We start from the raw sequence: 26,825 nt of genomic DNA on the forward strand, positions 1-26,825 counted from the left end.
ATTAATTGTGAAATAAAAAAAAAGAATTACATCATTTGCATTTACTTTTGTAACGGACACTTAAAGCACCCACTGAAAATTTCACTGCATTTGTTCTTTGCGAGATGTAATACACACATTAAGTGGAGGGGGGGGGGGGTCATCTATTTAAAAAGCCTGCTATAGAAGGTGTGTGTGCCTTTCATCTCTGCATCAATTGTGACCTCTGAGAGTTACCCCCGACAGTACAGGGAATCATCCACCATGGAGGTCGTTGAAAATTTGTAAGCCCATGCAGCTGCCTGTGAAATTCATATTCTGTAGGATACCTGTTTCTCAGCTTGCAGATAAAAACACAAACTTCAAGAGACGAGAACGTTTATTCGATGCCATGTGCTACACGCTACATTTTCTTGCCCTAATAATGTGTTACATGGCATTGATCCAGCTTCACTTTTGGGCTGCCTTCTGGAACATTTTGCCCTGCACTCTGCTTACAACCTCAGAGGTCAAACTTCGATGCTCTTGGCTAGTTGGACAACATGACGCCAACTGAGTAGCACAAAAAGCTAGAGTCAGTATGTACCTCTATTGGGAAATCCTATAAAAGTGCCTAGCTTCTATTTTCTCTCATCTTGAAATGTGATGCTCTTCATCGGTTGGTTACACTAGTAATTTGTTACCATAGGTGTACAGGGTCTGTTCTGAAAGTAGTAGGACTCACTAAAAAAAAAAAATTATTCATGAGAATATCACAAACGATTAGAATTTTTCAAAGTAGCACCCTTCCGCATCTACACACTGCTGCCAACGAGTTTTCCAGTTTTTGTATGCCTCCAGGAACGCCTGGACCGGAATGTGTTTTGGCTCTCTCGTCATGGCCTGTTAACCACCTCTACCGATCCGTGATGCTTCCCCTTGAGTGTCAATTTTATTCTTGAGAATAGAAAAAGGTCTGGCGGGTCCAAGTCGGAGCTGTAGGGGGGCTGAGGCAGCGTTGCCACCTTTTGCTGGGCAAGGTACTCCACTACGTGGAAAGCTGTGTGGCTCCGCGCGTTGTCATGGTGCAGCCGCCAATTGTTGGCGATGGCTGGGCAGACACGAACAATGCGTTTTCGCAGTCTTTTGAGGACTTCCACGTTAAAAACTGCATTAAATGTTTGTCTGGGTGGTACGAACTCTTTGTGGATGACTCCGTGTAGATCAAAAAAGTTAATGAGCATGGACTTTTGCTTGGATTTGCTCATTCGTGCTTTCTTGGGGCATGGGGAAGAAGGAGTGTGCTATTCTTAGCTCTGACACTTGCTCTCCGGGTCGTAATCAAACACCCCCGTCTCATCACCGGTCACTACATTGTCCAAAAAGTCTGGGTCCTCATTCACATGATGAAGATCCTGGCAGTTCTTTTTCCGGTTGGCCTTTTGCTCCTCTGACAACATTCGCGGCACGAACTTCTCGCACACTTTCCTCATGGCTAAGTTTTCTGTCACGATCTCAAAAACTTGGGTATGAGGAATGCTCAAGTCATCAGCAATCATTCTGATACTCATCCTACGATCACTGTTCAGTAAATTTTTCACTCGCAACACATTTTCGTTGGTCTTGCTGGTCGAAGGGTGTGTGGAGCGGTCGTCATGTTCCACTCCTTCCCTACCTTCTCGGAACAGCTTGTGCCACTCGAAAACTCCTGAGCTACCCATGGCAGCATCACCGTAGGCCTCCTTAATCATGTCGCGAGTCTCTTCACCCGTTTTACCATGCCTTACACAAAGTTTGATCGCGTATCGCTGATCCAATAAATGCTCCTAATTCTCCGTGATGAGGCGCTTCGACAGGGGTTCACAGTACAAGCGACCTGCTCTCTTCAACGGCTAAGAACCGGCTGCCGATTTTTCCCAGCGTTCCCAATATCCCACTTCACCGATCCTGCACGCACAGATCACCTTTTGTCCACCTGTTCGCCAAGGAAAAAACCAGTCCTACTACTTTCAGAACAGACCCTGTATGTCAGTTGGAGCTGGCCTTGCATTTCCTAAGTGCTTGTGCCATTTCTCACAATTACATAAATAAAAAAAAATTGTAGAGTATGCCAGTGAACAGAAGAGTGAAATATGCTCCACATATGTCAGCCTGTTTGTAATTTAGTGTACTGTAGGGAATTTAGTGTACTAGTGTTTTTCTTTCGTATGCGCATCATGCTGCCAGTTCTTACCATTCATTTTTTGTACTGCTTATGTCATTATCTTGCTTTTTTCTTTGCCATGTGCTTACAGAGCTTATTTTGTTAATTACCTACCTTTTTTAATCATTTTGTACCATTTGAGGGTGATCTTTGAACATTCTCAGAGTTAAAAGCCAGCTGCAGCAAAATTTTACTTTGGCTAGATTGGTTATTAAAGGGACACTAAAGGTTATCAGAAACTCAAGTTAGAGTGGTAGAGCAATGTTCTAGAACGTCTAAGGCGTCAATATAATCGCGAACAGAGCTTTAGTAACCGAGAAATTGAGTTAAATGCATGACACGATTTGAGACCCCCCAGCGACATTCCGGTACTAGCCCGATGACGAAAGGACTCCTCATAATTTGTGTTACTAATACTCAACTACTCGTATTAAAAATATCATTTCATTCGATTATAAGACGGAAAAAAATGCTACTTGTCTACGCCTATTCGATTCTAAGAAAAAATAACATTTTGACGTTACCCTTCAGTAATATGGGTGTTCGAAAGGTTTCGTTTTCGCTCGACTCTGCGCGCTCGACTCTGCGCCGCGCACGCTTTGGAGTTTCAGTAGTTTCGTTATCGCGTCGTGCTGTGAGGGTTCTGCTGGCTCGCGAAAATTTCATTTGGAACAAGCAGCGAGAATGCCACGTCCATGTGATGTCGTGGGAAGCCCTCGTTGCTTTCCCGCTCCGGAGAGCCGGTGTCGAGGCCGCCGTCGTAGTACGCAACGACGCCGGCAGTGCGAGCCCTCAGCAGCAGGTCGCGCTCGTCGGTGCTTAAATCGCTGAAGTTGCGCCCACCATCGCGAGCCAATCTGTCGGTGTCAGGGTCCATTGCGACGAGCGTCGAAGTTAGCGTCATAGAATGAAGTACCAGCTTATGGGCGTCTTGCGCTGGAGGATGGATGGATGGATGGATGATTGTGGCTCAACCCTTTGAATCGGGCGGCGGCGGCGCGCGCCACCTAGCCTTTAGTTGTTCGATATGCATGCATACCTATGTATTTACTCCTTTACTTTTGCGTTGATATTGTCCACCAATCAGATAGCCTCCGTTTAGTTATTTCTACCTGTTCAAAGTCTATTCTACTTTCACTGTCTTTAAAACCCAAGGCTTTGAATAGTTCCCCGTTAGATTCAACTGCAGGGTGAAGTTGTTTACAAGCAAGTATCAGGTGTTCCGCCGTTTCCTCCTCCTCTCTACACGCCTCGCACACCAAATCTATCTCCTGGTATCTGGCTCGGTACGTTTTAGTCCTCAGTACACCCGTCCTGGCTTCGAACAACAATGAGCTTCCCTTAGAGTTATCGTAAATATTTTCTTTGGCTATTTCTTGCTTAAACGTCCTGTATGTCTCCAATGCCGATTTGGTTTGCATCTCTGTACTCCACATACCCCTCTCTGCCTCCTTAACCTTTTTCTTGACAGATGATTCCTTACTTGTTCCCCCGCTACTTCCCAAGTATTTGCTTGTCAATTTTCTAGTTCGCTTCCTCCACCTCGTGTCAACATTCCTCGTGTATAAGTAACTGAAAACCTTCCTAGCCCACCGAATTTCCCCCATTTTTCTCAATCGCTCCTCAAATGCTATCTTGCTACTAGCCTCTCTGCCCTCGAAAGAAGACCATCCCAGATCCCCCTGCACTCCAAGATTTGGTGTCTTGCCATGTGCTCCCAGAGCGAGCCTACCCACACCACGTTGCCTAATTTCCAACTGTTGCCGGGTCTCTGTTCTAATACATAGAACTGCATTGGCAAAAGTCAGGCCTGGTACCATTACCCCCTTCCATATCCCTCGTACTACCTCGTACCTATTGTAGTTCCACAGTGCCCTACTCTTCATAATCGCTGCACTTCTGTTACCTTTAGTCGTTAGATATTTTTCGTACTCTGTCAGATACTCAATGCCATTATTTATCCACACCCCAAGGTACTTGTATTTATCGACTATCTCCAGCGTGGCCCCCTGTATCTTATGCTCGCCGCAACTGTTATCATTAAAAATCATGACTGCTGATTTTTCTTTGCTAAACTTCAAGCCTAACCTGTCTCCTTCTGTACCACATATGTCCACTAATTCCTGCAGATCTTCTGCATTGTCAGCCATTAATACAATATCATCCGCGTACATCAGTCCTGGTAATGACTGTTCAATCAATTTTCCTTGCTTGAGAAATGATAGGTTGAAGCCGAGTCCGCTTTGCTGTATTTTGGCCTCTAGACCTTGTAGGTACAGCATAAACATCAGAGGTGACAATGGGCACCCCTGCCTAAGCCCCCGCCGAATCATCACAGGCTCCGAAACCTGCTTTTCCCATTGTATAATCACCCGGTTACGTTCATAGATATCTTTTAAGAAATTGGTTACTCCATCTCGCACTCCTAAAGTTTCCAGAATGCCCCACAAGCCCTCTTGAAGTACACTGTCATAGGCTCCCTTGATGTCCAAAAAAGCCAGCCATAGGGGTCTGTGTTCCTTTTCAGCTATTTCAATGCACTGTGTTAGCGAGAACAGATTGTCTTCTAGCCTCCTATGCTTCCGGAACCCATTTTGTAGCTCTCCAAGTACCCCCTCGTTCTCTACCCATGCCTGCAGTCTGTCCTTTATAATCTGCATAACCACCCTGTAAACCACTGACGTCACTGTTATAGGCCGGTAGTTATTTATGTCAGCTTTGTCCCCCTTTCCCTTATATATCATTCTCATCCTACTTAGCCTCCATTCGTCAGGTACTTTACCATCCACTAGCATTTTGCTCACCACCTCCCTCAATGCTTTCTTAGATTTCGGGCCCAATTTCTTTATTAACATAATTGGAATACCATCGGGGCCTGCCGATGTGCTACTTGGTACCCTCTTCTCCGCCCTTTCCCACTCTTTTTGTCCAAGCGAAAGCAGTGGGTTGACCGGGCTATCCCTTTCCGATGTACTGCATGTACCATTTGTCTGTTTTGTAAATTTTTCCCTCATCATGGTTCCTATATGCTCCATTGCCGCCTCTCCTTCTAACCGAGTACCTTGAGCTGTTACTATATACCTCTGCTCTAGGCTTGTCCTATTACCCAAGGAGTTCAGATGTTGCCAGAATTTTCTAGCTGCCTGTTTATCTTTTTTATTGCTTATTTTTGACAGCCATTGGGACCCTTTTGTCTTGATTTTCTCGTTGACCAAATAAGATGCTTCCCTTTTGCATTTTATGTAGTTTACCCATTTCCTCTCTACTTCTGCTTCAGGTTCTCCCTTACTTTTGGAATACCTGTGTTCCCTGGAGGCTTCCTGACGTTTCTTTATGGCCTTCTTAACTTCTTCATCCCACCAGCTCTTGAGTTTTCGTATCCCTTGCCTTGTTTTCCTGACTCGCGCCTTACCTAGCTCACGCTCAAATAGTCTCATTAACTTTGGGTAAGTCCAATCAGTTTCAGTACTCTCTGATATTTCCTCTTGTATTTGTTTGGCCGCTATTTCCACTTCGTCTTCTGAGTAAAAAATCACATCTGGCGTTTCCTCGCGAGTCGTTCGTGCTTTAGTTTCCCTCTTAAAACTCAACTTGATACGTTTGTGGTCGCTACCTATACTTCTGGAGCCCTGTTCATCTATAATCATGGCTCCTAATCTATCGTACATCCTATGTGACATCAACGCATAATCTATTGTCGAGTGTCGACCCCCTACCTCCCATGTTATGATCCCGTCACACTTTTCAGTAGAGTTACAGACAACTAAGTTAAGCCTCTCACACATATCCAGCAGCATGTTACCTGTGGAGTCTGTGTACCCATCCATATCTTCAACATGCGCATTCATGTCTCCTAATACAATTACTTCACATCCTTTTCCTAGCTCATTGATGTCCGCTGCTATACAGTCCAACATTTTTTTGTTTTCCTCTTTAGCATTTGATCCTGTCCAAAGGTATACAAAGCCCAGAAGTGTTTTCGCCCCTGCTACTTTTCCTTCTAGCCATAAATGCTCCTTGCATTCCTGTTTGACCCTTTGCCAATTTGTATTTTTATGAATGAATGCTCCAATTCCCCCACCCTTTCTGCTACCCTGCACTCTGTTGCAGTATTCCCATGCATAATCAGGGTTACAGGGCGGTTGTTCCATGTCCCTAAGATGTGTCTCTACAAACCCATAAACCATTAAGTTCTCCTGCCTTAGTTGTTCTTCGATTTCCTCCCATTTTAGCCTATTTCTGCCACCTTGCATGTTAACGAACCCTATGTCTGACTTAATTTGGCTCTTGCGCTTATTCCTGTCACCTCTCCTACAGTACCGATGTTCGCGTGTTTGTGGCTCCTGCCTCGAATCGTCCACGCCTACACTGCTTCTTTCAGGGCTCTGGGTCCCCCTAAAAAAGCTGTTGCCTGGCGACCCATCCTGCCCCCTATCCTTTTGCCAGTGGCACCACTGTAGTGAATACCATCCTGCACAAAAGGTCGGAAGCCGGTTCCGTACACGTCCCTGTTGACCTCCATCACGCTGTACCCGAGTCGTCCGCTCAGACTCCTAATGACCCGATTGGCCTCAACCACCCTCCTTTCTACCTGGTAAGCCTGGCCCTGGACCTCTGGGATAGTGCATATGGTCACATGCACCCTCCCGGAGGCCTCTCTAAGCTTACTCAGCCCAGTCTCAATGTGCCTCTCAAGGTCCTGGCTTCTCCCCTTAAGCACGTCATTGAGCCCAGAATGCATAATGACCAAGCTGTCGCTCTCCGTGCTGACCCCAATTACTTCCCGCGCCTTGGTCATTGCTTCCGCCATACCCTTGCCCGCTTGCACCTCCACCTGTACTCGCCCGTCCGCCTTCACTCTCGCCATCACGCCCTGTTCGGCCCTCCCCACATTGGAGTCCCCTATCACCAGGACCCTTCTACGTGCAAACCGTTCGACTGCAGCCTGTGCCTGCTGCCCCTCCCTTTGCGCCCGCTGGCGCCCCTGTGGCTGCAGCGTCGCCTCACTCGGGGCGCGTTGTGCAGCTTCACTATAACTACGCCGTGTCACCGGCGGCGAGCTGACGACGGCTTGCTTTGGCTCCCTGCCTCCCGCTTCGCCTGTAGGGTCTACCCTACTTTCCGAGTTTTTGCCAACACTTTGTTGTCCTGACCCGACCTTCTCCGCTGCCCGCGTCTCCAGTGCGTCGAGCCGCCTTTCCAGTTCGGCGCTCCTTTCTTTTTCTGCCTCAAGCTCGGCCACGGTCCTTACTAACTGCGCGGCCTGGGCCGCCTCCACCTTGACAAAATTGTCAACTTTCGCCTGCAGTGCTACCCGCTTCTCCTGTTCCTCCCTCAGTTCTGCCTTAAGCTCGTCTGAGTTTGAGGTATAGTAGCGGCGCCTGGTGGCGGTGCGGGAAACGACATCTGGGTCGTGCCCGCTTGGGTCGTATTGAGCCCTGGCTGTGGCGAAGCACGTTTCTAGGCCGAGTTTTGCGTCTATTCGCACATTTTTATGCCCTGTTGCGAGTGCGAAAAGGCTCGTCGCTTCTCATAGACCACGCCGACCACGCTGCGAGCTCGCCGCAGCCTATAGTTTAACGAAAACGGACTCTCCGTGTGCCGTGGGACGTAATTCGTTTCTCCTTCCGCTAGCCACCATACTCCCGCTTTCGCTCTGCTGTCGGCTCTGTCTTAGCTCTGTTTCTGGCCGCGCGTTCGCGTTTTGCGCAGAAAAGCCGTAGCGCCGTCTGCGGACGCCGTTCTACTCACCGATGGCGCAACATCACTATGAGACCATGATGTCAGTACTCCTCGATCGGAGGGCGGGCGATTTGAACTGCGCTAGAGGTACGCGGACGCTTCAGAACGCATTTTCTCTTAAAATAAGTCTCTCCTTGGCACGAAACAAGCGTTTCGAGGTTTCTGTGATGGTATTTCAACAGTCCACGTTGACTTAGTAGTAACCTTTAGTGTCCCTTTAATGAACGTGTTCCTGAGGGTGGGCAGCGCAACCCGGACAAAAGACACAAGAGGAAGCACACAATGCGAGTGCAATACGAGCGTGCACTTCCTCTAGTCTTTCGTCCGATTGCACTGCCCACCCTTAGGAACATGTTCAATCACCAACTCGCCCAGCTTGCCGTGTTAATTCAGTTATTAACGAGTTGTATATACTACGAAAACAATCTTGCTAAAGTTGCAGGGTTGGCTGTTGTCTAATTTTCTTAAGTCTTTAAATAGCACCAAAGCAAACAATGTGTGCATCTCTTGCTTTGTGGATATGATGCAAATCCCATACCGTGACCTTAGATTTTCAGAGTCCCACAGCTGTCACTTAATCTCTGAGGTTGTGTTGAGACACTGCGCTGGTTCTCAGCGGTCTGGGTTTTGTGTATTTCTGATGAGCAGTAATTGTGGTGTTTTTCAATTTCGGAGCCAAAAATGTCTATTCCCATATGCGAATTTCCCTATCCCCCAACGTAGACCTTTCCAATAAAGGTTTCATACATTCATTCATTTTTACAAGCTTTTGGTGATGCATTCAGTCATATTTCAACTGTAAAAATTAGCATGGAGGCTATTTTATATCTGTATCTAAAGCTAGGCTTTTAATGCAGCTGATAATTTTGCTGCACTTGGTCTTTTGGCATTGCTACATGACCATATGTGCAGAGTAATCACTAGGCGTCTGTAAATTCAGGAGGCCTACCTGTGTGCATAGATCGGCAGAATAAGTAAACACCCACTCACCAATATTTTTTTTGTTCATGATGTGCACTTACTGGCGTTCATACTCGCTTGCACTCACACTCGTCAGCACCTACTCACATTCATACTTGCATCCACTCGCACTCACTGGCACTCGCTTTCGTTCACATGTCTACTGACACTCTCATGTACTCACTTCCGTTCATACTCACATCCACCCACACCTTTCATCGCTCACTCATGCTGCCACACTCAAGACTGTGAAATGAGTGGGAGTAAGAATGAGACATACTCACGAGTGAGTATGCCAATCTATGCCCACATCAAGGGTTGCTCTGCTTGAAGGCACCAATCGTATGTCCAACTGCGACCTGAAGAAAGCTGTTTACTGCTGCAGATATCGTGCACTGAACAGATGACTGTTTCCATGGCTTCCCTTTTCCCTCCCCGAGTGCACTTTATGCTGCTCTGCAGGTCTGCTGGCATGCATGTTTTATGTGTTTTATAGTTACTGCAATTGCGCTTTCTTTTGCTTTCAATTGCGCTCACTGGTTATCACTTAGATGCATACTTGTGTCTAGTCACACTTACTGGTACTTGCATTCATATTCATATCAACTCACACTCACCAGCTCTTGCTCAGGCTCATACTCTTGCCCACTCACTCAGTCACTCACTCCTGTTCATACTCATATCCACTCATACTCGCCGATGCTCACTCACATTCATGCTCATGTTCACTCATGCTGTTCATGCCCCACTCATGCTGTTCATGCCCCACTCATGGCCATACTCGAATTGGTGAAATGAATGTGACTATGCTAACTTATGCCTGTGTGAAGGATTCACGTCATTAAAGGGTTGTGATTTGGGTTTCTCGGTACATCATCAAGAAAGTGTTAAGTGTAGTGCTGCTAGGACACGGATGCAGTCCTGTACCTCCTCTGACCGTGTGGTAGTTGAACTACATCGAATGCTTTTGTGGGTCATGTCATGTCTGCTACTTCCTTAATCCTTTTTTAAGACTTCTACACAGCCTCTGCCAGATTTCTCTCGCTTGTTGGTTCAGTGGACATTTCATACTACATAGAAGCTGGGTTTTCGTTTCCGTTTTCTCTCATTTCAGTGTTGGTGAACAGTTAATGAGTTCAGTTGTCTTTCGCGATCCAGATGGGCGGACATGCCATGCTGGTCATGGCCACAGCTGCCCTTCTGATACCCACTCATGGCAGTGTTTTTTTTTTTTTCTCTTGTTCGCTCAGCGGACATTTCATGCTACATAAAAATGGTTCTTAGTCGTTGGTTTTTTTCCGATTGAGAGGCTATTGAGTATTCCTAAATCTGCCGTAATAGTTCTGCGGAAACCCGCATGGTGGAAAGAAGTAATTAATAAAGGGAAAATGAGACATCCACCCAAACGTAGCTAAGAGAGAGAGAGAGAGAGAGAGAGAAATTTATTTACAGAAAGGCAGAGAGGTCAGACGTAGCTAAGTGCTACAAAGGAAACCCATACGGGTTCCTCAAAATAAAAGCTTTGCAGTGGAAGAAAAATTCGTCCTGGTCCAGGACTTGAACCTGGGACCACTGCCTTTCTGGGGCAGCCGCTCTACCATCTGAGCTAACCAGGCGGCTAGCAGATGGCAGTTGAAGTCGAATTTATCCAGAACTCAGAAGCAAAGACAAGAGATTGATGTAATAATTCTGTGGAAACCTGCAAGGTGAAGAGAAGTAATTAATATAGGGAAAAATACCCAAATGTAGCTAAGTGCTACGAAGGAAACCGATACGGGTTTCTCTAAAGAAAAGCTTCACAGTTGAACAAAAATTCATCCTGGTCCGGGACTTAAACCCGGGATCACCGCCTTTCAGTCAGCGTCTCCATGCGACGCTGACTGAATGAAATCTTCACAAAAAGATTAGTGAAGCACAGTAGGTATGCCTTCCTCTTTTTTTCTGGAGCATGCAGCTGGCTCTCATTACTGATTGGCTGATAAAAGCCCCAGCCTCTACTGCTCGGAGTTCAGGAGATGGGAGTATGCACTTTACTGAAATGTCATAAAACAATCTCCATCTACGATAGGTGTGTCTTCTAGTTAACAAAAATTCTGTCTTGAACCATACCTCAATTAGCCACAAATAATTCAACCATCTCATAAATTAAGAAAAAGTCAGTGGTCCCTAGGAGTTAATGCATGTTGACTCTATTCTGCTTTGCCTATTGCAATATAGCAAATATTGTTCACCAAAGTGGGACAAGCATTCGATGATCCATTGAACCAGCAAATGTTTAAGTGTTGCTTTATATTCCCTAAGTTGATATTTTTTGTATGTGCCTTGTAAAATTTGTGTTCTCTCCCTCTCTTTTCTTTTTGAACTCAAGAGCCTCCCACTTTAATAAGAATAACTTTTCTCTTCTGTAGTTGCGCTGAATGGAGCAGCCTGAGCTCAGCCAGTCCATACCACCTGCAGCAGAAAAACATGTAAGCGAAAGCTCCGTTCATGACATTTTGGTTGATGCTGCACTGGAGTCAGTATACAGAAATGAGGCACTTGATCCAGGTCAAGCTGAGCAACTTGCAGCATCAGAAACAGCTGCTCAGGAAAGCTTTGCAGAAAGCACACCTCCTTCAATGCACCCTGGCATTGAAAAGCTGGAGTCAGTTTTGGGCAGTGTGACAGTACCTGAATGCAACACTCGAGAAGCATTGTTAAAAGATAAAAGAACATTGAATCCATTGGACAAGGAACTTGAGAATTTAGTGAAACCATCTTCACAATGTTCCAAAAAGCCAGAGAATGAGTCTGGACCTGGTGCCAGTCAGGACTTCACTGAAGTGCCAACTCCACTTGGCAAAGCAGTTCCGCAAGATGTTCCCCTACAACCAGGTCCACCTGGTGAAACAGTTCAGCCAGACGTTGCTGAGGAACCTGCTCCAACTTGTGAAACAGTTTCATTAGATGTTGCTGAGCAGCCAGCTCATGTTGCTGGAGCAGTTCCACGAGATTTTTCTGAACAAGCTGCTTCAGTTGCTGAAGCGGTGTCACAGGATGTCGTTAAACCAGCTGCCCCAATTAGTGAAGCAGTTCCAGAAGTTGTTGAACAATCAGCTCCATTTACTGAAGCAGTTCCACAAGATGTTGAGCAGTCAGCTACATTTTCTGAAGCAGTGCCACAAAGCAAAATAGCTGATCCAGTTGATGCAGCTACACAAAATGGGTCAGCAGCTACCTCCGAGCCAGAACTGAGGCGGTCATCTCGTCCACGCAAACCCTCAGTGCGTATGAGATCCCCTGGTGGTGAGACTGTGGAACGCTCATCAGAACCTGCAGTTTCGAAACGAAAATCAGCCTCTCACAAAATACCAGATAACTTGCAAGCTGTGGTTCCTACAAATACTGAACCTCCTACGCCAACAAAGTCCCTCCCATCCAAGATGGAGCGCATGAAGTTTGGCAACAGCAGCCCACTTCTTTCAAAAGCAAAGAGAAAAATTTCAACTGAGGAAAAGACTTGTGTTACTCATTATCGGCAGCAAAGTGCTGCACCAGGAACCACTTCTGACAGTCGTCTTAGCCAGTATGCTTGCCAAAAGTGCAGTTTTCGTACTAGCCGCATGGACAATCTTGTGCGACACAACAAGCAAGATTGTGCATATGTGAAGGACTTTTTCAGCTGGGATGCGAACACTTTTACGGAAGCTACTCAAATGCCCAAGAAGAGGTCTTTGTCACCAGCTGTAGTTTGTGTGAATGATGGCACCGAGGAAGCAAGCAACTCTTCATCTGCTAGGCGCAAAAGGCATATGCGAAAATTTGAACGAAGCCCCAGAGCCCCAGAAAAGAAGAAGCCAGCAACAGCGTCCCCAAGGTACATCCACGTAATTGAGTGAGCGTTTTTGCACTTCCTGATTTTTTTTTCTTGCATGTTGTAACTCTTACAAAAAACTTATGCATCTGCTACTAAAGGCTCTGACATTTATTAATATCTTGATTTGTTGGTGTATGAATGGTATGCATTTTCATAGTTGCTGACCATAAGGTTCAGCAAGAGGTACTGAATGTCTAAATTCTGATGAAAAGTGCAGTGGCAAAATGCAGTTGCTAAGCATGTTGCTGATAGCTGAGCAAGTCTCATTGTGTGCAGTGTTATTGTATATGGTGATGTAAACACATTTGCATATTTTTCAGTAGCTCTAATGGCCAGATTTCCTCTATTGATTTCGTTTTATGGTGCCCTTGAGTGAAGCATCTGCTTAGTGGTGTAAAAAGTGTTCACTATAATAGAAACTTGCTACATTTGTAGTTGCCATCAAAGCAGCCATGAGGATGTTGGCGTTATGCATCTGTTTGAAACACGGAAATAATGCTTGTGATTTTTTTTCTTTTTTTTGTGCAGACTGTTTTATTGAGGTCTGCTTGACCAGAATCTGCTGGATTGCACTTTCAGGGTTTGCCAGGCTGCCCACAGGCTACTATGTGTAACGGATTGCTGCTGTTATATGCTGTTATAGCATGTTCAGATTTTCCCGCTTGAACTTAGCTGTAAAACTTTTATTTTTTGCTTAACTTACTGCTTAAAGTCAAAACTCTCTCCAATGTTCCGGCACAGGTGGCCGCTCAGTCCACTTGCATGCACCCATTTCTGGCATTGCTCAGTGTACAAGGAATGTTACGTTAGATAATTAAAATGGTCTGTAAGATCATATTTAGTACCATGTTGGGCATCAAACATCACACTCCATAAAGTTTACACTGTGAAAGCTATCGGGGTGTTCTTTGTGTCTCTTGAGTTCTGCATTGGGTAAATCTGAGCTGCTGTGCCACAGTTTGTTCTACTTGTTCTAAATGAACTGGTGTGAAAACCAGGCTATTGTAAGTGCGTGTACCTACACAGGCTGCTTGCAATGTTTCTTGAATAATGAAAAATGCTTTGCATTAAGTGAGTTTCCTCTTAATAGAGAGTTGGGCTTGACTGTATTTCAATAGCATGCCATGGTCACCTGTACATTGTGTTGCAAGAAACACCTGATCAAAAAAAAAAGAATCAGCCACTTCGAGCTGTTGTCAATAAAAAATATGTGAAAGTTTAAGCATTATGCAGCAGTCGACTGTGAAATAATGTTTAGAATAGTTGCAGTTTTCATGCCTAGATTTAATTTTTATGCAGGCAGTTCACTTTATGCCTAAAGTTGCATCTTTTTAGTGTCCACTGTTGAGTCTTCTTTCTACGATACGCTGTGCACCTCACAACTGGTTAGATAAACATGCAGCCTATTTACATTACAAAGTTAGCCATACCATGTTTGGTGTCAGTAATCCTGTATTGCGGTAATTCTCTGCTTTGTTGCAGCTTTGTTTTACTGTGTAGAAAGATAAGGTCATGCACTTTTTTATGGTAATACAGCATGGTTAAAACTTGCTATTTATACAACCATACTTTCTTTGAGGTAGAGAATGTGGATGTTCATCCAGAGCAACTGTTATTGTATAATTGAGTATGAAGGCACCACTTACAGGTTTAATTCAGCAGTTTAGCACTAATTTTCTTTGTGTCCATTGTACTTACGTATGGTCACAGGTTGCCACTTGATTGCATTTAATACTCACCATGGTGGTGTAGTGACTGGCATTGTGATGTTAAGGGAGAGGGCACGGGATCAAATCCCGGCTGTAGCAGCTGCCATTCTATGGGACTGAAATGCAAGAACGCCTGTGTACCCGGGCAATGGGTGGTTAAAATTAATCTGGACCCTCTCCACTTGCCCCCATCTAGCTTCTGCAAGCGAAATTTCTTCCCTGCATTCTCAGATACCTGAGCTTGAGGATTGCATGATGCATACGTCATGGGCCACACCTTTTTTTTTTTCTCTCTCTTTTCACACACGAGCTGTCAGAATGTTCTCAAGTATACGCAGTAACAGTAGGAAGAAGCGCACTGATAGCAGCCTTCTTGATTGATGTCAGCTTTTAGCCAATAGCAGCTGCATATGGAAATGTGCTATATTCCAAAATAAAGCATCCAGAAAAGAGTGAGGAGCAGGATTCTGTTGAAAAAAAGAGCGTTTGAGAGAAAGCTGATTTTGCGCTCTGCTTGCAAGCTCCATGTGCCACTCACGACTGCAAAACTTGGTTGAAATGCTCACAGTAGCGTATGCTATCCGCGGACCATGGGCCGAACAATGAAATCTTCCTTACCTCAGTAAGAAATCCTTCATTGCGGTGAGGCTACCTTATGTCACTCTGAAAGCTTCCTTACTGAGGGGCCTTCGGTGAAGGCTTCCTTGGTGCTTCCTCAGCATAAGGTAGCTCCAATGCTACCTTCATGCGTCCTTACGCCGCTCCTGGCCCTGAACGAGCGCTTCACCTCACTGCTTAACCACGTGACGTTTGCTTGCGCATGCGCGCTGTCGCCCACCTGCGGAGAAGCGCGAGCACGGTACGTCTTGCCAGGCATGTTCGTTTCAGTCACGCGTGCGGCATAAAAGCATTGCTAGGCGTTGCATGACGCCGGCGTGCCAGCGTTGATGGAGCACATCAAGTTTTGCACTGTAATGCGCTACTTTTTTTAACTTTAGTAAACAAAACTAGAAGAAAGCGTCCATGCTTCTCTATATTAGCTCTTCAATTTAAAGATTGTGCGACGATACAAAATTTTTTTATAGAATAATGGTGTTCGCGTAAAGCTTTTAAGAGATAACCTTGAACCCAGGCATGTGGCAACCGCTCCTTACGCGAGGACGGGTGAAGGGAGCTTTCAGAGTATGTTTGCTTCCTCCATCGGTCCTTCGCTGTAAGGAGGCCTCACGTAAGGTTAGGAAGCGCTCGAAGGAAAGGAACGTTTCATTGTTTGGGCCTATGATTTTTTACCAAGGTCGAGGGCGGGTTCAGGATCCTTTTAATTCAGTGTTTATATGCCACCTTGAAATCCTTGAAAACCCTTGAATTTGAAAGAAAGATTCACATCCCTGGCCTGTAAAACTCCTTGAAAATAAATGTGCCCCTTAAATTCCTTGAAAACTGGACTTGAGGACAAGTTTTGAACACTCAAAAGTTACAGAACCCACTAGAGGCTATGTCATGGACACTGTCTATCAGGAAAAAATCCTTGACATATTTTTTATAGTGTTGCTAAACGATTGCAATGTGGCTTGTTCGCAGCAGCGTAAGACAAGCTAGTTTAAATCCCATTGCCATAGTGGAACTAGAGAAAGTGAGATTAAGTGACCAGACCATGCCACTATATTGTTGCTTTGCTATTGCACACCACAGCCATCATGGCTTAAGTTTCGAGCCCTAGGCTCTAGAAATGCCTGGTGTAAAACTTCAGACAATATACTAACCATCATGCCAGAAGGTGATCGACAACACTAAAAGAGGAAAACCAACTTAGAAAAGTGACCTCAATAGCTTGAAGTCCAACTCAGCAGCTACATAACTGCAAGGAATTGTAGATAAGAAGCAGGAGATTTCACTATTTTTCAATTTATGTCTACGAATAAGGTTTGTTTTCCCCTCTTTGCATTTTGTCCTTCAGCATTATCGAAATACTTGAAATGTCCATGAATTTTAGTCTAATGTTCTGTACAGACTCAGTGTTATGGTTCTATTATGTTTCATGCACCATTCTTCTTATTGATTAACCTTGTTTCACATCTTAGGATGCATGGGGAGAGCTCTGAAGATGACGATGCATCTGTGTCTGATGCCACACCACAGGAAAGTAAGCACTGCATATGTGCCGTTTTTCCGGTAGAAAAGTAATGGGGTGATTTTGTTTGCATTGCAGGGAAACAAAAAATGAGAAAGGCATAGACATGTGCACACAGTGACATCACTAGGGGGGGATGGACCGACCTGGGTGCAACTTACTGAGTGGTGGCTGTGCTGCGGTCACCACTCAAGCTATTGTTTCATCCGCTGCTTGTAGCCGAATGCAGTAAACATTTCTACGATGCTTACAAAATATGACCTGTCAAACTGCTAACCTTACTGTCTTTTTTTAAAATTCTAAATGCCGAATTTCAGGCAATAATAAGAGTTGCCCTTAAGGCCTTTAGATGAATGCACATTCTCTGTACAAATTGTGTGTTAAGAAAGAGGAGGTGCTGGCAAAAAAAAAAAAGGGGGGGGACGCGCACACGCACGAACACGTCAAGCAGTTGCGCTGAGGGCCGGGAACCCATTCTGTGGCACATGTGCTTGCTGCTAACTCATTCACAGATGTGCTGTTGTGCTGTGAATGATGAGTTGATAATTTAATTACAAAATTATGCACATCCAACATACATCTGTGTATGTGAAATAGAGAGTGAATGAGAAAGAGAGCTATTGTGAAATAGTTAATCAAATGCTATAAATTTGCCCATTTCATTCCTGTGGCTTTGGTGTAAAGGAAACTGGTGCATGTGTTCTCATGCACCCATGCTATGCAATGCGACATGTGCGGCAATCATCAAAGAGCTAGTTGGTGTTGGCACGATAGGAGTGTATGTGCAATTGTAGCCAAATGGTTAGAGCATCAGGCTGCTGTTCTGGAAGACAGAGGTTTGATCCCATCATTGAGCACGTGATTCATTTTTTTTTCTTATGTGTGAGCGATTCGGCAAAACAATAGCAGTACCCAGTATTCGCGGTGAGGAAAGTCCGGTAGGGTTCGCAGAGAAAGCTTCACTTTAATATTTATCATGTCTTCAGGGATAAATCCAGCCTCCTACGTGTTAAGTTGCTTTCCTGTCTACATAAGGATGTGCTGATATGCCTCCATACAGCTGTATGCTTTTGACAGACCGTACCAAATTTAAATGCAGCCATTGCAGAAAAGAAAAAAAAAAACTCAATTGTAAAGGCTTTGTCGTAAAATCAAGACATAGAACAGAAACCACTCTTACTGTAAGGAGAACAAGCTTTCATCATGTAGTAGTAGCTGTTTCCTGTGGAAGTGGACTAACCTATTTAAGATCACACAGAAAGTAGCCCACATAGTATACGTACCACATATATTTATGCAGATAATTCGTTTTTAAGTTATTCCTTGGCTCTGTCAATAAGCTTCATCCTAGAGCTTTGTGGTTTCATCTGTGAAATAGCTTATATATCAAAGGACATCTTCCTAATTGTCCTCCATTTTGGCAGTAATTAGCACTTATGTTTTTGCACAAGTTGGTGCGACAAATTTTGCGTAGTTTCAACTTTGCTTGTGTTAAAGGCTGTTCCCACAAGCTACTGCTATTTGATATTGTAATATTGTTTTTGTCTCATATTTGTCCTGTTTGCACAGAAATTGAGTTTGCTGAAGATGATGTGGTTTGGGTGGAGTGGAAGCGGTTGCACTGGCCTGCCTTGGTTAGTAGAGTTGTGTTGGTTCTGCTATTTTTAACTAAATGACACTTCAAAAACTCCATGCTTAAGTGCAACAAAATGTTTTAAATTCTCGTTTTTCAGGTTCTGAAAGTTTATCCGAAGACTAGGAAAGCCAAAGTGTTTCTAATTCATTCAATCACGGCAAAAGAGACGTATGTGGGATTTTTCGTAATATGCATGGAATGTTGTGACTGACCATTAAAGTATTCCTCTCGTGCTTTTTCAGTGCCTTAGTCAACATTAAAAAGATGTTCAACTTCAACAATGCCGAGAGGAACAAACAATTTTTGGTAAGTTGGGTGTGCTAATGGCTAACCACACCAGCATTATTTCTATGTCGGGGGTGGGGGGGGGCAGTGGGGTGGTGGCAAGAAGTCCTGATAGTTTTTAGAACACACACACACAGAGGGTGTTTCTACGCAGACCTTAAGCAATATTTAAAAACAGCCATTATGAAATAAAAGGACGGTTCTTTCAGAGACAAGCCGTCAGAGGTGAATACCACGAGGGGACAGGTGATGCATGGTAATTAGTTGCTAATTAAAGGGACACTAAAGGCAAATATTAAGTCCAGCTAAAGTGATAGTGCGCGAGAATCTCTAAGGTGTCAACATTATTCCGAACAAAGCCTTAATACAGTTCCTGACTGTTTCTTCTGACCTCATGGGGACTGCGGAAATGTCCGAATAAACAGGTGTCCGGAAAAGCAGATTAAGAAAAAAAAAAAAGAAATCCTTTATTTCCATGCACTTATTCGGGCTCGGCAGTAGGCTTGAAGAAATCGTGAATGTGCCGTTGCACGCTGTTCTGTTTAAGCGCAATCAGATAAGCCCGAATCTCGGAGAGGGTCGTACGGTCACTATAAGCAGCTGAAAGCACAGTCACTGCTAGTACACGCTCTGCATGCGACGGCAGCATAGCACATGGTGCGTCTTTCAACTCTGAGTCATCGTAAGGCGGTGCAGCAGAAACCTGACGAATGATCTTGTTGTCGTCGAGTTCTGCGCATGTCAGTACAGCAGTGTCAGCACCTGTGAAACTGTCAAATGAGGCTGTTTCCGGAATCGCAATGCAACCACTGCGTAGGTCTCGGCAGAACATCTTTGGCGTCAGTAGGGAGCACATCGGAAGGCAACAAATCCTAGGCCTCCCGGCACCCGCTTGCCGCCATTCCCCAGCGCAGTCTGCACGGGCACAGTCAGCGCCACTAGACACTTACGTGATGTTTCCGTACGCCGCATTGGATCACCGCAACCTCGACACAGCACACAAAGCAAACATTACCGCCCTGTCACGGCGACACCAGTCGCACAAACGAAAAACGTCGCCTCTCTCAGCCTCGTACACGAAGAAACAAACAGATCAGCTTCTGGATCGTCTTGACATGGCTTACTAAGCTGAGACTGGAACTGCTGTAGCCACGAACCAGGCAGAAACGATGATGATGAGCGGGGATTTGCAGTAGCGCCACTTCGTGGGGCAGCAAGGAGGCTCCGTTCAAAACAAAAATGGCGTTCAGCAAGTCGAACCATGCACCGGTCAGAGTCGGTGCATGGTGCTCTCGATCGAGTTGGCTCAAGGAGTGTCCTAAAAATGAGACGAGAGGTTGCAAGGTGTCCAAACTTTCGGCAGTTACACCTTATGGTCTATGGGGAGAATGGCGGTGCCGTGAAGCAGACTGAATAATCAAGCATGTCAGAATTTTTCGAGTTCGAAAAATCAGTCGGCGACTGTAATCGAGAAATCGAGGTAAATACAGGACATGGTTAAAGACTACCTTGGGACATTCAAGAACTTGGCCGATGACGAAAGCACTCCCCACTTAAATTCTGTCTCTAGTACTCAACCATTCGTTGCAAAAAACATCCTTGTATTAAGAAAAAATAAAATGCTACTTGTCAAATTCTATTTCATTTTTTTAGAAAAAAGAACATTGAAATTACCCTTGACAACAACATGGGCGGTTGAAAGGTTTCATTTTCGCTCAACTTCACTCCACCCGCTGTCACGATCTGCCCGGGTTTGTGAACGAGGGAGGGCTCAAGGCACCCACCATTACAGTGGCGCTCTGTAGCATGGTGGTGGTCAAAGCTGACTGACTGCCAAGCGGCTGTGCTCATCGGTGTTTTTTTTGGTGTGGTGACCAATGTTGCCCACCGAGCTTGGCGGGCCAACGATCATTATGCCTGAGGGGGTGTCACATGCTTGTCACACCCCTTACCCCCAGTTTGTTTGTTCAATACAAACAAAACATGTCCAGGATCATGTCCAGGCTCAATGTAAAAAAATAACATGTCCCAGCCAGGTCAACAGTGCCTGTTATAGGCCGATCCACACAACGGACCAAGTCTGCGGGCCGATCAGTCATGTGATGCGACGTCACGGCCTGCCGCGGTCCGGCGCAGAGCACATCCACACGGCGGACTGCCATATAGCATACGGCAGAGCAGACCAACCAGCTACACTAACGCTTTTTCGCGTTATCTTGTAATCATTCCTGCTCGACTCCCATAAAGCGGGGAACTGCTCAACGAGGGATACAAAATAAAAAACCTGCTCGTCACTCCAAGTGGATACAGTGTTTAATAAATATATCTGCGACGAAAACAGAAATGGAGAAATTACACGCTTATGCGCAAAAGTATCAAAAGGGTGATCGGCGTGCCAATCACCGCTAGCACAGAGAAACTTATGACATTGGGAGTACACAACACAACTTCGGAATTAATAGAAGCACAAAGATCAGCACAAATTATTAGATTATCAAACTCCAAAGCAGGCAGAAGACTCCTGGATGCGGCAGGCCTCCGTCCTAGCTTCAATCAGGGAAATATCACGCAACTTGATATTCAGACAAGGAACTCCTTTATTGTAGACCCTTTTCCAAGAAATGTCCACCCCCAACACAATAAAGGTCGAAGGTTAGCGAGGGCTAGAACTTTCTTAAAGAACATATCCGGAACGGAGACCTTTGTTGAGGCGGCGCGACATGCCAGTGCCAACAAGTTCTCCGTAGCCATAGTCGATGACAGGGGAGAACTCCTCTCGGCAGCCTCGCTGAAAACCTCCTCGGTCGATGTGGCGGAACAGGCTGCTATAGCTCTCGGATTACTGGACTCAAAACGCACTACGGTATACACGGACTCCCGAGCAGCCGTTAGAGCGTTCGCATCGGGATTGATAGCCAAAGAAGCAGCCAGGATTCTAAACGGCAAACACCCCTCTGACATTGTTCACCACATAGTCTGGTTCCCAGCTCACATGGGACCAGACGTATTACCGGGTCACCTGAACCCCAATGAGATAGCCCACGACCGTGTGCGAGGTTTCGTATGCCACGACGGGAGGGTGTCTCGGGAGAGTTCGGGAGAGCTCGTCCACAGTGATCCATTGGTTACTTTTCATGAAATCACCTCTCATTACAGAGGGAATAGGCAGCGTTTTCCTTTCCCCCATCACAAGCTCAACAGGCCACAAGCTAGCACGCTTCGCATGCTCCAGACGGGGTCTTACCCCTCTAGGGGCTTTTTGAACATCCTCCACCCGGACATCGATCCACTCTGCCCAGATTGTGGCACTGAATTTAGCTCATTAAATCACATGCTCTGGCAGTGCCCTGTGTTACACGATTTTAATACAGAAGAAGACTGGACGAAGGCCATCACAGACCCGAGACAGGACATCCAGCTCCTGGCTGTCCAGAGGGCCCGTGAACGAGCGGAGAAGCATGGCCTCTCTCTTCCGACATGGGACTAGCCAACGGCTGGGTAGGGACCTGCAGGCTCCCGCTTAGCTCCTCAGGACTCCAATAAAGTCTTTTGCTGCTGCTGCACGCACATGTAGGCGGAACGGCCGGCATGAAACGACTGGCTTGACTGGCTTTTGCTGAGCCGAAAACTAGTTTGGATTTGGCTGAAGACACTCTGTTGCCGGGCAACATTCGTTGGCTATGCCAAAATCGCTGAGGTTTGCATGCGGTCCGCCGCCAAAACTGAAGCAGGAAAAGCCTCGGCAATTTGTTGGACCACGAGGGCCGTGGTCTTGGGCGGGCCAACGGCGGTACGCACGAACTGGTGACGTCCTATCATGTGATGCGCGGATCACGGTCCAAAATAGCAATTTGGTCCGTCGTGTGGGTCGGCCTTATCCAGGCGAGTAACGGTCCGGCAGCCTCCGCGTTCGAGTGCTTTGCCTGGGCACCGGTGTTGACAGGCCGGGTGTGGCAACACTGGGGGCTGCCTGAGCCAGCCACACTCTGTCCCGAGGGTGCACAGTGGCCACCCTTGAGAGTGCTGCCGGTCTTGACACCGGCCCAACAGGCGCTGCACCACTGGCAACACTTGCTGCCTCCGAGGTGGGCGGTGCTTCGCTGGAAGTGACTGGTGTTGCCGCAGGTCCTCTGAAGTGGCAGCCGAGGGGGCAAGCCAGGTCCTGAGGCGAGGCCTAACATGATCAGCGTGCCTGTGCCATGTGGTCCCGTTTGGCATGCAGACGAGCAGCGATGAGGCGCTATCAGGGGATACAACCTGTCCGGCAGACCAGGGTGGGCCAGGACGGAAGTTCCTGGCAAAGACTGGAATTCCCGGCAACGGCCCGGGACGGCACCCTCGGGCAGCAGCCAGCTTCTGCTTCAGCTGCTTCAGGAGCACTGTGGATCAGAGGTTCGGATGCAAGACGTCCAAGGGTGTCTTGAACATTCGACCCAGCAGGCGCTCACAGGGGGCACGGCTAGTGACATGGTGGGGCGTGGTCCGGTACTGGAACAGTACCCGGGCAACCTGCGTCCGGAAATCTCCAGCCTGGCTCTTCTTGAGCTTGTTCTTGATGGTCTGCACCACCTGCTCGGCTGCCCTGTTTGAATCAGGGTGGTAAGGGAGAACCATCATTTGGCGGATTCCGTTCTTCATCAGCTGGGCCAGGTACTCTGTGCTGGCTAAAGCGGGACCATTGTAGCACACGATGACATCCGGCAACCTCTGGGCGGCGAAGGCCTGTCGCAGCGCCGCCATGGTCGCACCTGCGGACAAAGTGGTGACAGGCAGAACCTCAACCCACTTCGAAAAGGTATCCACTACCACCAGGAAATAATGGCCCATGAAGGGCCCCCCAAAATCGACATGCAGGCGGGACCAAGGTAACAGTGGGAACGGCCTGGCGGTGATTTCCACATGGTGTGACGCCAGCTGATGTTCTTGGCAGACTTGGCTGCTCTGCACCACGTGAGCGATGTCCAGGCCAGGCCACCATCTTGGTCTTATCCACTCCAGGATGACCCACATGCAGCAACTGCAGGACCCTGGACCGGCGACTTTGTGGGATCACCATCCTGGAACCCCACTGTAGGCAGCCCTGCTGCGGGCTCAGCTCAGCGGCCTTGTGGCTATAGGCCCGCTGAACCAACTCCTCCCCTCGGGGCACCTTCTTGACCCCCTGAGACAGGACTGGGTCCCGGCTGGTCGCCTGTGACACTGCAGATCTGGACAGTACATCCGGGTGTTCATGCTCTAGCATGAACACTTCAGGAAGCTCTGGAACAGCAGCAGGCACCTCTGGAAGGGACAGGCGGCTTAGAGCATAAGCAGGTTCCAGGTCCTTCCCCAGACAGTAGACCAGCTGGTTGCTGTAGGCCGCCAGCCTCAAGGCCCAGTGTACCACCCGAAATGATGCCTGCACGGTAACTGCCTTGTCAGGCCCCAGCAGCCGCAACAGCAGCTCGTGGACCGTGACCGCTCTGAACTTCCAGCCCCACAGGTACTTGTGAAAGTGCTCGACCCCAAACATAAGGGCCAGGCCTTCCTTGTCCAGGTGGCTGTAACGTTGCTTTGCAGCATGAAGCTGACGAGAAGCAAACAACTCGGGACATTCCTGGCCATCCTTGTCCTGGTGCACCAGGACGGCTGTCACGACGACAGGTTTGGCCGCATTGAAGTGTACCAGCACTGGAGCCTTTGTCATTAGCTCCTTGCTGCGCTGGAAAGCCACATCCTGCTCCTCCTCCCAGACTCACTGCTGACCATTGCGAAGGCAAAGGTGGAGCAGCTGTAGATGCGCCTACTGGTTCGGCAGGAAACTCCTATAGAAGTTGGTGAGGCCGAGGTGCCATTGAAGCTCCTTTTGGGGTTTAGGCGCCTTGAGCACAGCTTCAACTTTGTAGGGGGCTGGAGCCAGGCCAGCCTGGGGAAATGAAATGTCCCAGGTACTGAACACTGGGGTCTTGGAAAACACTTTTCCAGCTTGAGGTTGGCATCCTGCAATCCTGCCTGGACGTTGTGAAGGTTCTGCAGGTGGTCCCAGTCGTCGGTACCGGTAACCAGGATGTCGACCAAGTACACCGCCTCATGCCCCAAAAATAGCTGGGGCTGAGGCCACGCCATATGATAAGCATGTGTACCAGAAGAGCCCCAGAGTTTTCGATATCGTGACATACTTCCGGGAGGAATCCTGTAGCACCAGCTGCTGGTAAGCACCTCTGAGGTCGAGCTTGGTGAACTTCTGTCCCCCAGACAATGCTGACCAGAGACCTTCAGTCCGAAGCAGTGGGTTTTTCTCGACGGTAGCAAAGGGGTTGATGGTTATCTTGAAATCCCCGCAGGTCCTGACACTGCCGTCTTGCTTGAGGATTCGTTCGATGGGAGTGGTCCATTCAGATGTCTTGACAGGCATCAGGATGACCAGCTCCTGGGTGACCCCGTCCTTCAGGGTGAACGGCAGTGAGCGAAGCTTGAAAAAACGATGCCGGACTTCCTCAGGTATATAGATGCCTGCTGTCGTGCCAGCAAATGTGCCCACCCCTGGCTCGAACAGGGACTTGAGATTGCTTGAGATGTCTTTCACCACATGCAGGACGTCTTCTTGTTACTCTGCCAGATGAACGCCCAGTGCGTGAATCCAGTTTTGGCCCAGTAGCGCCGTTGACAACCCCTTGGTTTAGTAAAGGGGAAGGATTGCCTCCCTGTCGCCAAAGAGAAAGCTGACCTGGGGCTGACCCAGGGAGAGCTGCCCAGAGTAGCTGCACAGCATCATGCCCGAAGTATCGACAGACACGCCAGGGAAGATATGCTTGAACAGTTTCCTGGCCATGACTGACACGCTGGCCCCTGTGTCCAGCTCCATGGAAATGGGGTGCCTGCAGACTTCGACAGTCAGCATGTACAGGGGCACAGAGGACAGAACAAGGCATGTGTGCCACATGTTGAAGATTGGTGGCTCCTTGGCCACGACTTGGAGCCTGGCCGTGGAAGAACTTGAGCCTCCTACCACACATCCCCGCCACGTGCCCTTGCGACGGCTACCCTGGCCGCGGGCTTATGTTGAACCTGGGCGGGATCCAGGCTGCTGCTGCAGTCCGCCGTTCGTCCTCCCCCTTCGGCATACCCATGCCAGGTGCCCAGTTTTTCCACACGTGAAGCATTGTGCTTGAGAGCACTGGCACTGTGAGGGGGAGTGGGCACCACCACAATGACTGCAGGCGCTGCCCTTTGTCGCCAACTTGTTGACCGCCGACAATGAGCCCGTCGCTTGTGCAATCTCGCCGGCATCCTTGGTCGTAGCTTACATCGCCAGCGCTGCCTTCACGGTGTTGTCCAGCGAGGGGTCGGGTAGCTTCAGGAGTCGTGTCTGCATGACGGTGTTGTTTATGCTGCAGACGAAACGGTTCCGGATCAACAAGTCCAGCTGGTCCCCAAAGGCGCAAGCACTCGCTAACCCGCATAGCACGGCGACAAAGTCTCTCCTTCCTGGCGACTCCGGTTGTTGAAGTGGAAACGCTACATTAGCATGGGCGGTCCCGGGCTGAAATGCAAACGCAGTATGGTGAACAACTCACTCAACTTAACATGCAGTGTGGCTGGCTTGAGGAGGTTAAGCAGGAGTCTGAAGAGCAGGAGACTGAAGACGCGGGTCCTGCAGCTGGCCAGAAAAATGTCTCGCTGTTTGGCTTCGGGTGTGTCGTTTGCCCGGAAGAACACGCGGACTTGCTCCTCGTAGACTGGCCAGGTGGACCTATCTCCCTCGAACGGCTCGAGCCTCCCGTGCAGCGGCATGGCGGCTGGAACGGGGGGCGGTGCTTCGCCGCTCATGGTGGCGTGTGTTGATAAGTGGGCATTGATCGCCACTGTAACAATCCGCCCAGCTTTGTGAACGAGGGATGGCTCGAGGCACCCACTGTTATAGTGACTCTCTGCAGCGTGTTGGTGATGGTGAACATTGACCGCCGAGCAGCCGTGCGTGTCGGTGTTTATTTGGTGCGGTGACCAATGTTGCCTGATAGGCCAACGAAGATTATGCCTGAGAGGGCGTCACATGTTTGTCACACCGACGCTTTCGTGTTTCACTAGTTTTGTTATCGCATAGTGCTGCGCTGATTTTGCTGGCTCGCGAAACTCATACAAACTGCATGTAGCAGACAATTTAACTTCCATGTGATGTCGTGGGATGCCCGAACGGTCTATGCCACTTGACCAAAAAGCAGCTGCAGCCGTGAATCCATCTCTCTGTCTTGGCTCGGTTCCTTCAAGGCTCCCCGTTTGCGTTTTGGGCAAAAAGAAGGTACCGATGTCTGTCGGGTGCCGTTTTACTCACAGACGGCAGCAAAGGATGGTGATGCTGTATGCAA

General features: G+C 47.6%; 2 protein-coding genes across 3 annotated transcripts in view; one reads left to right on the forward strand and one right to left on the reverse strand.

Annotated features, from left to right (window-relative positions):
• The window catches only part of LOC142589443 (uncharacterized), a 103,274-nt gene that overhangs the window by 1,018 nt on the left and 75,431 nt on the right, over positions 1-26,825 (forward strand). Inside the window, exons 2-6 of one of the 2 annotated variants that reach the window (XM_075700913.1) lie at positions 11,272-12,737; positions 16,510-16,571; positions 18,129-18,193; positions 18,293-18,363; positions 18,438-18,501. In XM_075700913.1, the coding sequence (XP_075557028.1) occupies positions 11,281-12,737; positions 16,510-16,571; positions 18,129-18,193; positions 18,293-18,363; positions 18,438-18,501 (1,719 nt within the window). In that variant the 5' untranslated portion in view covers positions 11,272-11,280. The remainder of the gene's footprint in view (positions 1-11,271; positions 12,738-16,509; positions 16,572-18,128; positions 18,194-18,292; positions 18,364-18,437; positions 18,502-26,825) is intronic. The other variant, XM_075700914.1, reaches the window with a different exon arrangement.
• Positions 1,269-1,709, reverse strand: LOC142591228 (protein GVQW3-like). Its single transcript, XM_075703602.1, has one exon. The coding sequence runs from the start codon at positions 1,707-1,709 to the stop codon at positions 1,269-1,271; it is 441 nt and encodes a 146-aa protein (XP_075559717.1).

The sequence above is a fragment of the Dermacentor variabilis genome, chromosome 1 (assembly GCF_050947875.1).
Source record: "Dermacentor variabilis isolate Ectoservices chromosome 1, ASM5094787v1, whole genome shotgun sequence".
NCBI classification, from domain to species: Eukaryota; Metazoa; Arthropoda; class Arachnida; order Ixodida; family Ixodidae; genus Dermacentor; species Dermacentor variabilis.